This window comes from Balaenoptera acutorostrata, chromosome 1, assembly GCF_949987535.1.
Source record: "Balaenoptera acutorostrata chromosome 1, mBalAcu1.1, whole genome shotgun sequence".
NCBI lineage: Eukaryota > Metazoa > Chordata > Mammalia > Artiodactyla > Balaenopteridae > Balaenoptera > Balaenoptera acutorostrata.
The window spans coordinates 193,198,595-193,217,529 of NC_080064.1; the positions used below are offsets into that span (position 1 = coordinate 193,198,595).

Sequence of the window (18,935 nt, forward strand, 5' to 3'; positions counted from 1 at the left end):
AATAATTTAATCTTTCATAGGAAAAAAGAAACAACTCTGCCCACCTCCACCTCAGATACCTAATGCTCATAATATGCTAACCACAGTGAATTATCAGGAAGGAGAGAAGGTAGCTGTTCTCTGTAAAGAAAACTATGTACTTCATGAAGCAAAAGAACTTGTGTGTAGAAGTGGACTATGGCAGTCATTACCACGCTGTACCGGTTAGTGTTTATTTCTAAATAATGCCATTTAAAAAGAGGTTACTGATCCTCTTTATCTAAAGAATAGGAAAAAAAACTCATGACCTATTTGTTACACAATATTCTGAAGCATTAAATTGTCATCTAGTTACCCAATTCTGTCCATTTTTTAAAACTGTTTCTCTAAGAGGTATCTCTGACAGTGATCACAGAAGAAATAGGTTTAAGATATCTACTGGATACCCAATTCTGTTAAATATATTTACTCGATATCCAGCGTAAGATGTAGAATGGGCAATTTGAGAGTGGTCAGGGCTAGGGAATGAATTTGGTAATTGCTGCTGTAGAGATGATATTAAAGCTTTGGGACTGGATGGGATCACGTGAAGAGTTCAAATGTCTAAATAAGAGGAAGATCTGGGCAAGGAGGAGGAGCCAGACAGGGTTGTAGGAGAAAAACTAGGGACGGCTGCTAAAATGATTCCAGGACCCTATTGCAATGTGGGGCTGTTACCCCACATTCTACAAGCAAGTGTCTGACACCTGCTCGTTCTCTACAATTTGACTCAATTCTGACACTGTCTACCCAGAGGCAGCATCAGATCTCACAGGTTGAGGACTCAGTCTTACAAGGCTGCTCCCTGTGGCCTCACTTCAGATGCCAGCTGCACGTCCAGGTCATCACCTGTGCTTCTGACCGACCATGTATAGATTGAAGGTTCCCATGACCCTCTCCTTGGGTTCCATTAATTTGCTAGTGCAGCTCATCAAACTCAGAGAAACATTCTACTTACTAGATCACCATTTTATTATAAAAGGCTATAACTCTGGGACAGCCAGATGGAAGAGGTGCACAGGGCAAGGTATGGGGAAAGGGGTGCAGAGCTGCTATGCCCCCTCCAGGGTCATGCCCCCTCCATGCCCCCTCGTCCCACATCTCCATGTGTTCACCAACCTGGAAGCTCTCTGAACTCTGACCTTTCTGGGGGTTTCTGGAGGCTGCATTACATAGGCACAATTGATTAAATCATTGGTCATTGGTGATGGATTTAATCTCCAGCCCCTCCACTCTCCCAGGAGGTCAGGATTGGACTGAAAGTTCCAACCCCCTAATCACGTGGTTGGTTCTCCTGGCAACCAGCCCAACCTTAGGTTACCAAAGGGCTTTCCAAAAATCACTTCATTGACATAACAAAAGGTGCCTTTACTGCTCTCCTTACTTAGGAAATTCCAAGGGTTTCGGGAGCTCTGTGCCAGAAATGAGGAGGAAGACCAATGTTTGTTTCCTATTATAAATCACAATATCAAAGCTGGTGTCCCAGAAGCAATGCCAATGACACAAGTCAAAAAGACTTATTTTAAAACGTTATTTGACAGGACATCAAACGTGTCAAAGACTGCTTAGAACTGGGCAAGTTGCCTGATAATTGAACAGTGGATTTAGCTACCTGAAAGTCATTGGTGACTTTGCTTTTACCTTATTAAGTTGTGACATTTCCAGCATGTTTCTATGTTGGTTACTGATTCAATAGAGGAGAAATAGATGATACAGAAGAAAGAGGACAATTAATGGAGCAGGGTCTTTGCCTAATTTAAAGGGTGTGGAATCTAGTGCCCACGTGAAGGAGTTGGTTTGAGAAAAGAGACAGTAACTCAATGAAACAGGAGATAAAACAAATTATTAGTGATAAGATTATTTATTTGGTCATTCCGTATCTGTAGCTTGTGTGATTATGTAGGGAGATCAATCAGTACATTGGAACGTATTCCAGCCAATCTTCACATGAAGTTGAAACATTTATTGACAGAGAAAGAGGCCTATGATATTATTTGGAGTCAAAACAATAAATGCAGAAGAGTATTATCTACAAGTCATTTCAGTAAAACTAAAAGTTCATGATCATAACTGATAGCTATGTTCTATTTGCATAAAGTAACAGTTGCCCCAGAGAATAGAAATGGGAAGGGAGTCATTTATTTTTACCTTTCCTCTTTAAGTAAACATTTTTATGAGGAAGGGTGAAATAGACCAGAGGTTTACTCACCTGTTTGTCATGCTTTAAACAAAATGATTCTTAATACTTATATGTCCTTATATATACTTAATACTTATTTTTTGTGTGTTTTACTTTAGGGTGAAAGAAAGTGCTGTAATTACTTTTGGTCATCAGGTTGTATGCTAGAAATTCTATAATGAGTTATTTGGACTCTCAGACATCACATAAGATACTGAAGATATGATATATGGAGCTTTGTATTATTCCATTTAAACTATATACTGATTTTTTTCAACACTCGCATGTTATTTTCCAGAGTCCACACAATACTGTGGGCCCCCTCCACCTATTAACAATGGAGACATCACCTCCTTCTCCTTATCAGTGTACCCTCCAGGATCGACAGTTGAGTACCGTTGCCAGTCTTTCTATGAGCTTCGGGGCTCCCTGAATGTGACGTGCAGAAACGGACAGTGGTCAGAACCACCCATATGCATAGGTGAGTTTTGCATATTCTTCCAGAGTCTGAGATTTGATATTTATAGAATTTTCGTCACTAATTTTGTAGGATAATTTTTACTTAAATTTCATTCAGCCGAAAGCTTGTCTAACAAGTGTAGACATAGAACAGAAAATTTTGAAAAATCTGCTTTAAACAGAGTGGAAAAAAGTTTCTTTAAAAACTATAAATCAAGTTTTGGGACTTCCCTGGTGGTCCAGTTGTTTAGACTCTGTGCTCCCAATGCAGGGGCCCAGGTTCAATCCCTGATCAGGGAACTAGATCCCACGTGCCACAACTAAGACCTGGGGCAGCCAAATAAATAAATAAATAAATAATTTAAAAAATTTTAAAAATAAAAACTATAAATCAATTTTTAAGAGACCTACGTATGCTAAGGTGCATTATAAAACTCCCTGAACATCCAAAGTTACTTAACCGCAGGATATATTCTCACGCCACTAAGCATTTTCACGTTATAAACATCTGAGGGTTTTTTGCAGAGATCATTTGTGAAAGATTGGTCCAGGAGTTGTCCTTTATCAGTATATAAGATTCTACTTGTAAACCTGAAGGCTCTTCCTGGTAGAACTCTCAGCAGACTGCTACTGACCTGGTTTTCTACTTGCATGTTGCCAGGAGTTGTGACAAGGAAAGTAGAGAAACTGGAGAGGCTAACAAGTCATTTCCCAAATCTTCACGTTCCCTTCTTTTCACTCTATCTTCTTCATCTACACCAGGCCACCGATACACATATTCATCACCCCCAAACCATGGGAATCTTGTAGCATTAAGAGCAATAAACATAGTTGACACTATGAAAAGGAGAGTCACAGGCAGGGTTTAACAGGGACTTCACTGGTCTCACAAACTGAAAGGGACAAAATATAAGGGAATGGGTCTCAATAACAATGGGAACACCAGTAAGAGCATGAACACCAGCTTATTCCAGGCTAAGTGAGGGAAAGCTAGGACTTCATAAAGTCCTTCTGTTTTCTGTTCCCAAGAAGGACACCACATTAATAAGGACATGTTCTTGCAACAGTTCTCAATCCTGCCAACTCCTCACTCCTCAGGGCTAGACCAGATGCTCCTTGAATTCTTGGGACTTTATCACTCTGACTCTGCCACATTCTCTCGCCTTCTGTAATCACTAATGATCTCAGTGCTGCTATGATGTGCACTGTTCCTTAGGCTATTAGCCACTCGTATGTGAGTCCCTTTTCCTAGGATGTCATTACAGTAATGTGGGAACCAAACTCAGAAAGTGTTGAATTAGAATATGGCAAAAGTATCATCTGCACAGTTTTGCTAGAGCAAAGAAGAGCTAGGATTCAAAGGTAACTTCTAGGATTTAAGTGAGAGTAACTGATAGGTAGATGAAGATGCCATTACCTAAGATACTAAATGCAGCAAAATTTTAGATAGTATGAGGTTTGAAATTAGGTAGACATTATCATGGGCAGAGGCATTAAAATAGATTTCCAGGAGAGAGGTAAGACCAAAGTTACAACCTAAAAAGTATATGCCATGTAGACGAACAGAGTTTGCAGGAAGGGCATTCTAGCAAGGAGAAACAATTCTTTGAAGAACAATAAAATACCTCATCATAGTCATGTAGACTATTCAAGGAAAATGATCTAATAGCTTTCCTTAGACCAGAAGATTCAAGATAGACAACTCTGGAGAAACAATTTTTTTTCTAAAGCCAGATCTAGACTTCTTTGGATGCTTCACAATTACTGAGTGTGGTTGGGAGCCATTCAAATTTTAATCACAGTTTTCTGATGCAGTGTTTTAAAGGATCAGTTCACTAAGACCATGTGGTTATATAAGAAAGAGAAGAAATACTTTAAAGAGATTGCTTGGACAGATTTGGGTCTTGATTTGTAAGCAAGGAAATACAGACCAAAAGAAAGAGGAGTTAAACTTCAAAAATCCTCAGTGACTTATGGGGGGGGAATTCTCAGGTCCTTCACATGTAATAATTCCTAGAAATAACAGAAACTCAGCAGAAAAATATGCAAACTACATAAACAAAAAAATGAAAAACATGGCAACATGAAAAATGCTCATCCACACCAAAGTAAAATTTGAATGAAGTGGCAATGTTCAGTGAGGCAAAAGAGGGAAAAAAAGAACAATACTAAGGCTTGGCAAGGGTGTGGGGAGTTAAGTACTCTCATACTCTCTTAATGAAATTATAAAGTGGGCCAAACTCTTTGAAGAACAGTTTGGGAATAAACCTCAACATTTAAAAACACACATCCTTTGACATCATTATTTTATTTCTGGAAGACTAGTCTATACACGCACTCCTGCGAGGGTAAAAGAATCTGTACAAGGATATTCTTTTGCCACATTGTCTGTCATAGCAAGAAATGGAAACTACATAATTCCTATCAATAATCTTATGGAATTGGTATTATTAACAACCTGTGCATATCCATGAAGAAATGGAGACACCATCTGCAGCAGCGTGGATGGACATAGAGATGGTCATACTAAGTGAAGTGAGTAAGAAAGACAAATATCATACAATATCGCCTATCTCTGGACTCTAAAATAGGACACAAATGAACTTCTCTATGAAACAGAGACAGAATCACAGACATAGAGAACAGAGTGGTGGTTGCCAAGGGGAGGGGGGATGGGGGAGGGATGGAGTGGGAGGTTGGGATTAGCAGATGTAAGCTTTTATACATAGAATGGATAAACAACAAGGTCCTACTGTACAGCACAGAGAATTATATCCTATGATAAGCCATAATGGAAAAGAATATATAAAAAAAGAATTATAGATATGTACAACTGAATCACTTTGCCATACAGCAGAAATTAACACAACATGGTAAATCAACTGTACTTCAATCAAAAAATTCGATTAAAAAAAAAGAAACGGAGACACAGAAAGCCTTAGTATTTAATTCAAGCTGCTTGGCAAGTATCTGGCAGAGTTAGGATTCCGACACAGCAATCTGGCTCCAAATTCCATACATTTAAGCCCTATGCTGTGGTGGCCTCTCACATCCATAGATAGAAACATCAGGGAGATAGAGGTCAGCCTCTCCTTAGCAGTACAAGGACTGGTCTGTCATATGGCATCAGGAAAATACTTGGCAATGTATCTTAGGGTCTCCTGGGCACAGGTAAATCTAGGTACAAAAAGAAGTTCCTTATGGTTGCCACTTCTTAGGATGGCTCCTTAAATTAAACCCTGGGCTTTTTTCAGCATCTCTGGACAATCCCTAGATGAGGGATTATGGGCTGTGGAGAACACACTGCTTAGCTGTGCCAGAGTGAGTTATCTACTCAGGGAAATGCGATCTCTTCAAATGGCTAATTTCAAAAAGAATCAGTGGAGTCAGTGATCATGCGGGAAGGTAACATTGCTTTTCCACAGAAATCAAGGGCTCACCAGAGATGATGACATTGTGGAAAAGAAGCTCCAAACAAGCAACATAAAAGCTGGTAGAATTGTTTGTCCCATTGATAAAGAGTTATCTTCAAGAATATGTTAAGTGAATATTCAGAGATAATGGGTTTTTAGATGTATTGTGTCTTCTCCAGTTCACGTTCCATACTGTGTATCTGATAGGAAGAAATAAACTTATTTTTATGATAATATATGGAAAGAGGTTAATGCATTTGCAGTGTTCACACCGTGTACATTGTAGAAACTGTAAATGTAAAAGAATCTTGAGTTAGGAAAGGAGGGTACATAGCACTGACCCAAATAGAACATTTTAATTTAACCCTATTTGGTACCGGTTTTTAGGCAGGTAAAGCACAGGCTCTAAATTCATACCGATGGGGTCCATATTCTGGCTCAAAACACTCACTAAATTATGTGAATTTGGAAAAATTCATTCAACTTCTCTGAGCCTCCATCTCCTCCTGGGTAGCCCAGGGAAATAATGCAAAGTGTTTAGAGATGATGCATACAAAATGCTAAGAACAGTGCCTGGCACAACTCAATAAATATTAACTTTTAACGTCCTTTTATAATTTAATTTATTTCCAAATTTTCTTAAATGAGATTTCACCATTCTTGGATAGGGAAAGATATATTATTAATAATTTATTTTATTTTATTATTTTTTTCTTTCAGATGCATGTGTCATATCTGAAGATAACATGAACAAAAATAACATACAGTTAAAATGGAGAAAAACCCAAAAAATATATGCAAGGACAGGCGATGTCATTGAATTTGAATGTAAACAGCCACATAAAGCGAGAACATCTATACAATCATTTCGAGCCGTCTGTCAGGAAGGGAAATTTCAATATCCTACGTGTGAATGAAACAAGCACAGCTTCCCTGGATGTACTCTTAAAAGTAATCTTACAGGTAAGCTGTAAGTATTTGTTATGTAGTCAATTCTATATTGTCTTTATACTTTCAAGGATGGTTTATCGTAGTTTTAATTAGAACTCTGGATTTCCAGAGGTTCTTAAATGTTTAAGCTGAGAAACCGATGCTTCATTTATTAGGATGACCATTTATACCTGGGCACATCACCGTCCTGGGTCTCCCACTCCTATAATATACACAGAAACGTACCCACATTCAGCATTTAATTCTAGTACCCTCTTCTCATTGTCTGAAATTTATAAGATAGCTTCGAGGGTTTCTGAGTCAACTCTATTTCAGAGGAAATGGAGTTGTTAGGGTAATCTCTCTCTTTGTATTCCTATCATTTCATAAAAATACAAACACCGTCACCTCTTATGTTTGCAGCAAACATTAGTAAGTATTTATAAGTCCTCTAATGTGACTCTAACCATCCATCAAACACTAAATACCCCTTAAAGGATTGAATACACCACCTTCTACAAATAAGTGGAAGACTTTGAAATTTACACAAATCTTAGTGAGGGACTTCTAATATAGTCAAGAGGCGACATACACATACAAAAAGGTAACTATAAGTGAAAATTATTAGGTTACAATATTACATGTATAGCATTGTCTAGGTAGGAATAAACGGATAAAGAAGATAAAACTGAGAGGAAATAAAAATGCTGGCTATAATAATTCTATGTGATTTGAGATTAATAGTTTTAAGAAATTAGAATACTTTCAAATTACTGATATTTCCTATATTTTATCACTTTCATTTTGAATATATATTGCTTTTATAGTCAGAAAAGCGTGATCAAGAACTGTTATTAGAGACCAAGAAAATAGAAGATGAAAGTATAAAGACCCTTTGGGTCATGATGCTGATTTCATGCAACAATTCCTTTATTTTTTGATGTACCATAGTTTGGGAAATACTGAACAGGAAGTTTGAGAATTACACTTTGGATGTCCTTCTATTGTAGACAGCATGTCTTAGTTAAAATAATCTTTGGCTGGCATGGTTTTTGTTTTGTTTCGTTTTGTTTTTAAGTATCTATGAAACAGATGACTACCAATACAGGTGAAAATATGGCCTAAAATTTTCATGACCATGGATTTGGCAATGGATTCTTAGATATGACATCAAAAGCACAAGAAAGAAAAGAAAAAATAGATAAATTGGACTTCAACAAAATTAAAAACATTCATGCTTCAAAGAAAGTAAAAAAGAAAAAAAAAAGAAAATGCAAGTACAGCAAACAAAATGGGAGAAAATAGTTACAAATCATATAACTGTTGGGCTTCCCTGGTGGCGCAGTGGTTAAGAATCTGCCTGCCAATGCAGGGGACACGGGTTCGAGCCCTGGTCTGGGAAGATCCCACATGCCGCAGAGCAACTAAGCCCCTGAGCCACAACTACTGAGCCTACACGTCTGGAGCCTGTGCTCCGCAACAGGAGAGGCCACGACAGTGAGAGGCCCGCGCACCGCGATGAAGAGTGGCCCCCGCTCTCCGCAACTGGAGAAAGCCCTCGCACAGAAACGAAGACCCAACACAGCCAAAAATAAATAAATAAATAAATTTAAAAAAAAAATCATATAACTGTTAAGGGCCTTGTATCTAGAATATATAAAGAACTCTTACAACTCAAAAGAATAAGAAAAATAATCCAATTGAAAAATGAACATAGGATCTGAATAGACATTTCTCTGAAGAAGATATATGAATGGCCAATAAACACGTTGAAAGATGTGTAACATCATCATCGTTAAGCAAATTGAAATCAAAATCATAATGAGATACTACTTCACACCGACTGGGATGGCAATAACTAAAGTCAGATAGTAGCAAGCGTTCTCAAGGATGTGGACAAATGGGGACCCACAGGCACTGCTGAAGGGAATGTAAAATGGTGCCCTCTATTTGGAAAACAACCTGGCAGTTCCTCAAGAGGTTAAACATAGAGTTACCATTGACTCGGCAATCCACTCCTAGATAAATCCCTGGGAGAAATGAAAACATATGTCTACGCAAACTTGAACCTCAATGTTCCTAGCAGAATTATTCATAGTAGCCAAAAGGGAGAAACAACCAAGATGCTCATTAATATACACAAGAAATAAACAAAAGATCCGTCTAAACAATGGAATATTATTGGGCCATAGGAAAGGAACGAAGTACTATTACATGCCATAACGTGAATGAACCTCAGAAACATTACGCTGAGTGTAAAAAGCCAGTCACAGAAGACTACATGTTATATGGTTGCATTTATATGGTGCATCCAGAGTAGAAAACTATACAGAGACAGAAGGTAGATGGGTGGGTGCTTAGGGCTAGAATGGGGGAGGGGGTGAGGGTTGAGAGCTAAGGGTGATAAATGTTCTAAAATTGATTGTGGCGATTATTGTACAACTCTGTGATTATACCAGAGAACACTGAACTGTATATTTTAAATGGGTTAATTGTATGGTATGTGAATTATGCTTCACTAAAGTTATTTAAAGAAATAGTGGTCAACATTTTTAAGTCAATGAAAAAGAAACACTGGGAATTTAAAAATCAAAAAACTTAAAAATTAAGACAGTATCAAAATTTATAAGGAATTTATACTAACTCAAAGATTGGTGGGGTTGAATAAAAAAAATAAGAACCTGGAACTCACACTTGCTATCTGTTAAAACAGCTGACCTCTTGGTTAGGAAGGAGGCAGGTAGAAGTTTTATGTCTCCTCAGTTTGGAGGGGGAAATCTTGAAATGGAACCATTACCTAAATTTTTCAGAATAACAAAATACATATAAAAATGTTTTATTCAGAGCACAATTTGAAACAGTATTTTAAACTTGGATACGCTCTCTGTTTCTGAGGATTTCTTTCGTTCTCAAACTCTTTTGTGGCACATATTCCAAAGCAAGGAGCTTGGGCAGCAAGGCAGAGCTCGTTGCTCAGCTCACTACCCTCCTCCACGATGTGAAGGAGTCAGAAAACACAACAGGGGTGAGACTGAAAGCTGGAGGAAGCATTTTATAGGTGAGCGTCAGGTGCTGAGTCACAAACACCTTTCTTGGGGAGGGGGGTAGCATTTCATTCCCTGCTCCTCATATCTAGTCAGAAGGGCTTCGAAGAGGCTATTTGGAAGCCTTGATATTTACTTTTTATGGACTGTGTCTGATTCACGACTGAATGAAATTAAGGAGGGAAAGAGAAACAGGCAGAGAAGAAGAGTCAGAGGCAAAGGAGAAACTGGCATGAAGCCAACTTTAAAGGACTTACCCAAAAGGTCCACCTGCAGCAGCTCTAGTTAACAAAAGGAGCACCAGCGAGACTTTTAAAAAAAAAAATTTGTTTGAAGTAGAGTTGATTCACAATGTTGTGTTAGTTTCAGGTGTACAGTAAAGTGATCAGTTATACAAATACATATACCCACTCATATAGGCCATTACAGAGTATTGAGTAGAGTTCCCTGTGCTATACAGTAAGTCCTCCTTATAAGTTAATTATTTTGTATATAGCAGTGTGTATATGTCAATCCAAATCTCCCAATTTATCCCTCCCCCCCTCATCCCCTGATAACCATGTTTGTTTTCTACATCTGTGACTCTATTTCTGTTTTGTAAATAAGTTAATTTGTACCTTTTTTTTTTTAGATTCCACATGTAAGCGATATCATATATTTGTCTTTCTCTGACTTACTTCATTCGGTATGACAATCTCTAGGTCCATCCATGTTGCTGCATGCTCAATAACAACAAAAAAAATCCCAATCAAAAAATGGGCAGAAGATCTAAATAGACATTTCTCCAAAGAAGACATACAAATGACCAAAAACACATGAAAAGATGCTCAACATTACTAATTATTAGAGAAATGCAAATCAAAACAACGAGGTATCACCTCACACCGATCAGAATGGCCATCATCAAAAAATCTACAAACAGTGAATGCTGGAGAGGATGTGGAGAAAAGGGAACCCTCCTGCACTGTTGCTGGGAATGTAAATTGGTACAACCACTATGGAGAACAGTAGGTTCCTTAAAAAACTAAAAATAGAACAACCATATGATTCAGCAATTCCACTCCTGGGCATATACCCAGAGAAAACCGTAATTTGAAAAGACACATGCACCCCAATGTTCACAGCAGCACTATTTACAATAGCCAGGACATGGAAGCAACCTAAATGTCTGTCGACAGATGAATGGATAAAGAAGATGTGGCACATATACACAATGGAATATTACTCAGCCATAAAAAAAAGAGAGCCAGCAAGACTGAAATGCAAAACAAAAACAGGTCCCAAAAGGTTGTTGAAGTAATTATCCACAAGTGTATCACTCCACCTTTTCTTCTTCTATGTTTCCCAGAGGGGCCAAAGTCCTGGCTGTTGAGTTGGAGGGAGCAGAGTGTGGGAAGAGCTCTGGGGCGACAGAGAGAAAGCTGGCCGGGCCCTTACCCACACCTTCACCTCCTGGAGGACCTGGGGCAAGAGAAGCCAAGCTTCACTTTGGACCAAGCTCAGATTTCTGATTATTATATTGAATCGATGGCAAATACGTTTTGATGTGGATTTTATATTGTGTCACCACAAGACATGTTTCGCTGACAAAACATTCCTGATGCGAACATTGAGCTTGAATTAGGATGATGCACAGTCATGCTTTTTCCCTTCTGTCTGTTAAGAAAATAAACTGTGTGCTTTTGCATTTGAATGGGACAAATGTCCAGTTTCCATAATGTATTCATGCATTTATCCATGTTGAGTTCTAAAGGAGAGCAAGATGGGAAAGCCTGTTTTAAACGCCCATCACACATTTCCCCGTCAGCTTTTATTTTACGACAAGTATACACACAGAATATTTGATTAAACAGTTTTACTCAACAATTGTTGAAACATCTGAATTCAACAGTTCTTAACATTTTACCATATCTGCTTTATCAGCTTGTACAGCTATATAAATTCATGTGTATATTTACCTTTCTTTACTTTCGCTGAACCAAGTTAAACTAAGTTGCTGACATCATGACAATTCATCACATCATCTTCAACATACATTTTTAAAAATCAGAAGAATGGGAGTTCTTCCATCAAAAGTGGATTGGGTTGTTCTGGCTCAACCCTCTTGTTGATAGCAACTATAAATAATGAATACTTAGAAAATATTTGTAAAAGCTGTTGGAACCAGTAGTGCATGACTAAGACACAAGAATCTCAGGGCCAGGATTTAAGAGAAAGAAAGTGCAGAGATCTTATCTCAGCATTTAGGAGGCACTTTTCCTCTCACCGCAATCCATGATTTCAGAGTAATGTTAAGAAGACTCAGAAGATGAGCAGAGCTATCAACAGACCCTGGGGTTTAGAAAACCGAACAGTGGTTTTCAGAGTCTGTAAGAGAACAGGAAACTCTAGGGCCTTAAAAAATAAGAGTATGTGAGAAGTAGACATAGACTAGCCTGCCTAGGGACCGAAATCCATCTCGAAACCATCTCAACCTAAATTGGATAAAGGTGATGTGAGGCAGCCGGTGTTTCTAGCCTAGTTGTCAGCTGGGAGCACAATAAACTCTGTGGAGAAGATGACATCATTCACAACCTTGCATTGTATCTGAGTTTTCATATTTAATGTCCTCAATTAATTTTTTAAAAGTAAAATTGTATTTTTTTGAAGGAGAACGGAACAGATGATAAACCACCTCTTCAACTTCTGCTTTGAATATGCACAAGTAAAATTCTAAGAGATAACAACTATAAACTCTGAACAAAAGCCAAACTAACCCCCAACCCAAACCAGAAAACCAAATACATGGATGCACAGCAGAATGGAAAATAGCAGATGGTGGATGGGAGGATTCAGCTGAAAGAAGGTAATGGAGCTAGTTCTCTCAGGCAGTAACCCATTTTTACAGGTTACTGCCTGAGAGAGGTCTGCAATCAACACTTTTGCAATGGAGTTAATCCTTGGACTAAAAGAAAAAGCCCACAGCATTCTAGCCAGAGGTACCAGTGAAGCGGGTGTGGGGCAGTCACATCCACTGAGAAAGGAGGCAGACGGGTAGATCAGACTAGTGAGAGCAAAAAGAGGGCCTCAAATTTTGTGTGTAAATTCTACGTAAATCTCCAAATGACTCTTGAATATCTATGTATTGGGCAAATTCAAAGCAACTCAGATAAGAATAAAAAATATTTGAAATAAGATTTGAGCTGCCACCCCAAAATCAGTGTTCAGCTTGAGCCAACCAAGTTGTTAAAAAAAATTTTTTTTGGAGGACTAGACGAGAATCCAGAGTCTCCACAATATAACATTCAACATGTCTAGGATACAAGACAAAATTATGTGATATACAAATAGTCAGAAGAATGTGGTCCAGACACACTCACGGAGGTTGCTGAAGAGCAAACACCTGCACGCTGAGAGCGAGGCTACAAATCAGGATGGATTTTCACTCGAAAAGCTGCCTGGGTGTGAGGGAAGCAGATCACTGCTGCCTGTCCCAGTAGGTCAGCACTTATTTTAGAGAAGATAGGAACATACACGGAATTGAATGGTCTTGTAGGAAAGTGGCCATGGAACCCAGATAGCCTCAGAGAGAAAGTAACAGAAGGAAGACACTGAGTAGCTTTACGTCTTTAATAACACTGTTAAGGTGAATATAAATGTTACTGGACTATTCTTTGAATGTACCACAATAAAGATCAATCAAAATTATTGATAAGAGGAAGAATCTGTTCCAAATACTCCAACAATGCTCAGCAGGTGTGAAAATTAATGATGCTTTGGCAAAGCGAGGGCAAAGTTTAGATCAAGGTTCATTTTGGTCTCATTTAGATAATTCAAAATAAACCATCACTATTCCAAATACAAAAGTTATCTGCAGTAATAATGGAATATTATTCATAGAATAAAACTCTACTCTCTAAGACTGGTTTCTGAAAAGGCTTCTGTAAAATTGGAGAAAAAAAGGGTCCATAATTTATGCAAGATGCAGAAGCACTACTTTATGTAGCCCTCCATAAGCATTTATTGAAATAAGCAGGTTTTGGGACTATTTTCTTCTTCCTTTACATAGGTTGGAAATTTTTACACACACCCACAAATACACATGCCCTCAAATGTAAATTGTAAATAAATATTCATCTGCATTACTCTTACCTCCTGTGAAGAGGTTATAAGCAAAGTATTTTCATTGGAATTCTTCCTTTGTTGAAAGCAGAACTACAATAGTTTATCACTCTTTCTTTATACCAAGAAACAGTGGCAGTTAAACAATATTAAAATTAAAAGTAAGCCTGTTAGCAAGCTTAGCTACTAGCAAAAAGTAATCCAAAAGACAGTATTTTCTTAATTCGCAAAGATTTTTAAATGTATTAGGCTTTCATTGCTACAATGAAAAATTAGAAGTTATAAACATAATAAACCTGGGAAAAAATCACCTATTGAGAAGAATTCAACAATTTTGCATAACAGATTGCACAATGTGAATTTCTTCCTCTCAAGCATTAAGCCAAAATATGGTTATGGGTAACAAGCTATATTAGGGATAGATAAAAATTTCCAAGGTTGTAAAAGTATGGATTTTTTTTGTGTATGTGAAAATCATAACTATGTAACTTTATATATGTATACATTTAAAACTAAATTAGGGACTTTCCTGGTGGTCCAGTGGTTAAGACTCTGTGCTTCTACTGCAGGGGGCACAGGTTCGATCCCTGATTGGGAACTGAACTAAGATCCCACATGCCTTGCAACATGGCCAAAAAAACCAAAACCAAAACCAAACCAAAACAACCAAAAAAACCCACTAAATTAAAAATGACACTCTATGGTTATAATGACATCTACTGGAAATCTGGGTTAATTACAGACAAGAAGGTGAATTTAAAATTCACCTAATTTCACCAGTAATAAACTCACCTAACACAGAACTAGATTGGAGTTAACATATTTATATTCCTTCTTCAATGTAATCTCTCTGTAGGAAACAGCAACTTCTAAAGAAAAAGGCTTAATTACCTCTCAACCATTCCTTCCAACCACACACACACACACACACACACACACACAAGCCTTCCAGCCTTCAGGAAGCCTTAGAATCCTGATATGGATTTATCACATACATTTAAGAGGAATATCCTTCACATGAAAATAGAATATTATGTACAATTTAAAAATTTTTAGTCTGAGTTCCAACAATAGAAAAACTTTGAACATCTGGAAATCACCTTTCATGTATAACTTCATAGAAATATTTCTTGTGCAAATACTAATTGGTTATAACCATCTTAGGGGAAATTAATACCAATAACATTTTATGTTGGTTGATTATATCCTAGTGGTATAATTTACCAAGTAAATAAATTGCTTACACTAAAATTCTGTTAAATGAAAGAGAAAAATTTAGGAGAGTCAACAAAAACTATAGTATTTGGCAAATTCTAAGTAACAACAGTTCTCCAAACTCCAAACACTTCATTGGAAGAAAAAAAAATTCTAAAAATTTCTAGTTACTTTCAATATATTCTTTAATATGTCAATATGGTCTTTATTCTAACCAAATCTCAACAGTCTCTGACTAGGTTTAATCCTCATTCCAACAAAATAATAAAGTTAAGTAGTTAAATGGTCTCTCCATTTCTAGCTACTACTGATTTATTTCAAACACTTAAAAACTGTCCTGGCCCCCATAGCTAGACAGTCTTTGGGACCCGATCAGATTGCAAACAGCCACTGGAATTAGCCTTCTGTGGCTCTGGAATCACACTGGTTCAGTATTGGTAACAGTGACCCAAAGCTACTGAAAATAACAAGTCATGTTTCAACACTTGAATCATCTTCAGGTCTGTGCTCAGTGACTAGACAATGAGTTTCTACTACAAGCAATACCTTGCTCTTCCCAGGTCAAATTACAGCCCCACTCAGTTCAAAGTCAAGAGTTTTTAATATATGAAGGGGTAGGCTGAATTTGTCTAATTTCCCCAGAGGGGCTCATTTGCCCATCTTGATGGTCCCGTCAGTCAGGAAACAGGGGTGTTGTCTATGGCATTTGTGGGATTATTTTATCCCCACTTCTACGTGAGTTGGCAGAATCTTAAATTTTCAACATTTATTTTAGATAAATGCCTCAATTTACCTATAAAACAGGAATAATAAGCTAATCTTTTCCCTTTAGGAATATGATTATATTCAAACTAATATAATATTTTAAGACGACAGACATAGATAACAGTGTTGGAATCATGCCATGACATTAGTTTGTTTTCTGCATAAAGCTATTAAATAAAAGAAACAAAGAATATAAAAAGTTTATTTGTTACATATCTCTTTTTAACTTTAATACAAAGTCAGATTTTAAAAGTTGTACAAAGAAAGCCAAAAGCACTTTCCACACGCGTGATCAGCTTTCCTATTTCTTTTCCTGTACATACTGAGACGTTTGCCTTTGCTAATAAGGAATGCCAAGTGTGTCCATCACCATTTGAATAGCTTTCAGAGGATTCATCATTTCTTCCAAGTTATCTCTTCTCAACACCCAATCCGGTTTAAGTCTGTGAGAAGAATAAAAACCTTGCATTAATCCAGTTCCTCTCTTAGAAGACTCACGTGCATCGCTTTGTCTTAACTGAAATGTGGTCCCTCCTGGACGCATCACCTCCCTCACAGGCCCTCACGCGGGTGGGAGGCTTCATGTTATCGCCGTTTACGACTTTAGACTATTTCTCTCCATCTTCCCTGAAGGGTGATCCTGGCTCCTTTGAAGCTCAGGCTATTCAGCTACCAAACCCCAGGGTTTTGTCTGTAAACCCGGTCCCTGGTCTTCCCTCAACTCCTGCCCCATCTCAGAACTTCAGCAGCCTTGTAGCTAAAGAGCCGACCCCTCACCTCTCCGTTTCTGCCCCCTTTCCTTTGGGTCCACTCAGCACACACCCCCGTCACACAATCACAAGATTAGCCTCTGTCACCCTCAGAAAGTGTCCGGCCACCGACTGCTCAGTCTGAGCCTTCCAGCCCGAACCGCCACTTGGGATTCATCCACGTCCTTTGACTTAATACGTCCACGGCTCACAGCTTCCTCCCACTGGGGTGTCCGCTTCAGGGGACCTCAGCACGTGCCTGTCACCCAGCACAATGCTGGTCTCCTTTCCCTCCCGTCTAGCTCGGGTCCCTCAGTATCATCTCTGTTGCAAATGCCGTTAACGCTATTGCTGCTCTTCCCTATTGAATTCAACTAGAAAGCTCTAGGTGGATTCCAAGTTGAATCCAGGCATCTGCCCTCTCCATTCCTGCACAGCTGGATGTTGCTAAAGAAAACCTGCACCACCAGGCTGGCTGATTTTATGCCAATGATTGAAATTACCTAGAAGTTGCTTCCTTTCTCTTTCCCCAAGATGACTGTTTCCTTCTTTCCAAAAGTCCTCTCCACACCCTCCCCCATCTGCTTCTGAGCTAATGTTTATCATCTCTTTCTTCACTGAGGAAACAGCAGCACGTCCACCTTCCTCACATGAATCCCCACCACTATATGCATTTCCACCTTCCTGTTCTTTCCAGTGAAAATTCCGAACAGCTATTAATTGGGGGGTGGTCAGACAGAGTGGGTACATATACCCCTACCGTGGAACAGCACTCTGTGAAGAAAGAGGTGCGATCTAAGCCATGCATCGACATGAATGAACCTCAAGAGCATTACACTAAATAAAAGAGTCCCGTCGCAAAGAGCTACCTCTGTATGATTCCATTTATGGGACACAGCAGAAAAGGCAAAACTAAAGGTACTGTACTCACATCAGCAATTTCCAGAACCTAGGGGTTAATGGGAGAGAACTGACTGCAAGGGGGCACAAGGGAACTTTGTTGTGATAGAAATATTTTATCTCAGTGGTAGTGGTTTCACAACTGTATACATTTGTCAAAATTCATTAAATTGCATACCTAAATAAAGGGTACATTTATACTGTTGGGAGTTCTACCTCAAAAAACCCTGACAGTGTCAAAAGGGGAGAAAAAAAAAAAAAAGAATCTACTCATTCATATGTTAATAGTTTTACAACGTAATTCATGTTATAATATGCCAAGTCCTTAAATAAAAACCGTACGTAGAAATAGTTCCCATTAATAAATTTTAAGCAGACTATTTTTATGTTATACTGTAAAACATGCAAGAACAAAACCAATTAACAACTATTATAAAGTTTGTAATTATGAGTAATTATAAACCTAACTGCCATATAACCCAGGTCAAGAAATAGTGCATTGTCAGTGGTGCAGGATTTATACCTAGTAGACAGTTGTCCAGTCATAGAAAGGAAGGAGAGAGAGGGAGAGAGAGGGAGGGGTTCTAATGATTCCTGCATCTAATTTATATCTCTAGAGCATTTCCCTAATTTATATCTCTAGACTGTTTCTTCTGCCCAGAACCAGAGAGCAACAACAAATGTCCTTACAAGAGACACAGAGGAGGGAGAGGGAGGAGAAGCCCTGTGAAGACTTAGGTGGAGGACAGAGTTATCCAGCAACAAGCCAAGGACACTTAGCCACCAGAAACTGGATGAGCCAGGGAAAGATTCCACCCTAGAGCCTCAGACAAGGTGAGGCCCTGCTGACACCTTCATTTCAAACTTCCAGTTTCAAGAACTGTGAGAGAGTAAGTTACTGTTGTTTAAGGCCACTAAGTTTGTGCTAATCTGTTACAGTGGCTCTAGGTAACTAATACAAGGTCAAAAAGAACTTCTCTAGGAAGAGAAATTTCAGGCATTGGGGTGATTATGCAAGGAGTTGGAGGTTGATGTTTTGGCCACCAGGGACCTTCGCCAGCTCCCCAACAGTGCAGCTTGTCCTACATGGAGGGGAAAAATGATACGGCAAAGCTTACTCAGAGCTAATTATCAGCCTTAGCACGTACCTTGTTAATACCAG

At 38.4% G+C, this 18,935-nt stretch overlaps 2 protein-coding genes across 10 annotated transcripts in view; one reads left to right on the forward strand and one right to left on the reverse strand.

The window, feature by feature from the left end:
• The window catches only part of LOC102998282 (complement factor H-related protein 5), a 38,599-nt gene extending 25,819 nt beyond the window's left edge, over positions 1-12,780 (forward strand). For 2 of the 5 annotated variants that reach the window (XM_007167284.2, XM_057549477.1), the window contains 4 exons: positions 21-203; positions 2,496-2,678; positions 6,790-7,032; positions 12,693-12,780. In XM_007167284.2, coding sequence (XP_007167346.2) covers positions 21-203; positions 2,496-2,678; positions 6,790-6,986 — 563 coding nt within the window. In that variant the 3' untranslated portion in view covers positions 6,987-7,032; positions 12,693-12,780. Of the gene's footprint in view, positions 1-20; positions 204-2,316; positions 2,459-2,495; positions 2,679-6,789; positions 7,033-10,674; positions 11,475-12,692 lie in introns of those variants that run through there. The other 3 variants (XM_057549476.1, XM_057549475.1, XM_007167283.2) reach the window with 3 other exon arrangements.
• A 3,529-nt stretch (positions 12,781-16,309) lies between these two features.
• Positions 16,310-18,935, reverse strand: part of ASPM (assembly factor for spindle microtubules) — a 62,955-nt gene continuing 60,329 nt past the window's right edge. For all 5 annotated transcript variants that reach the window (XM_057549452.1, XM_057549474.1, XM_057549460.1 and 2 more), the window contains one exon: positions 16,310-16,567. In XM_057549452.1, coding sequence (XP_057405435.1) covers positions 16,465-16,567 — 103 coding nt within the window. In that variant the 3' untranslated portion in view covers positions 16,310-16,464. The remainder of the gene's footprint in view (positions 16,568-18,935) is intronic.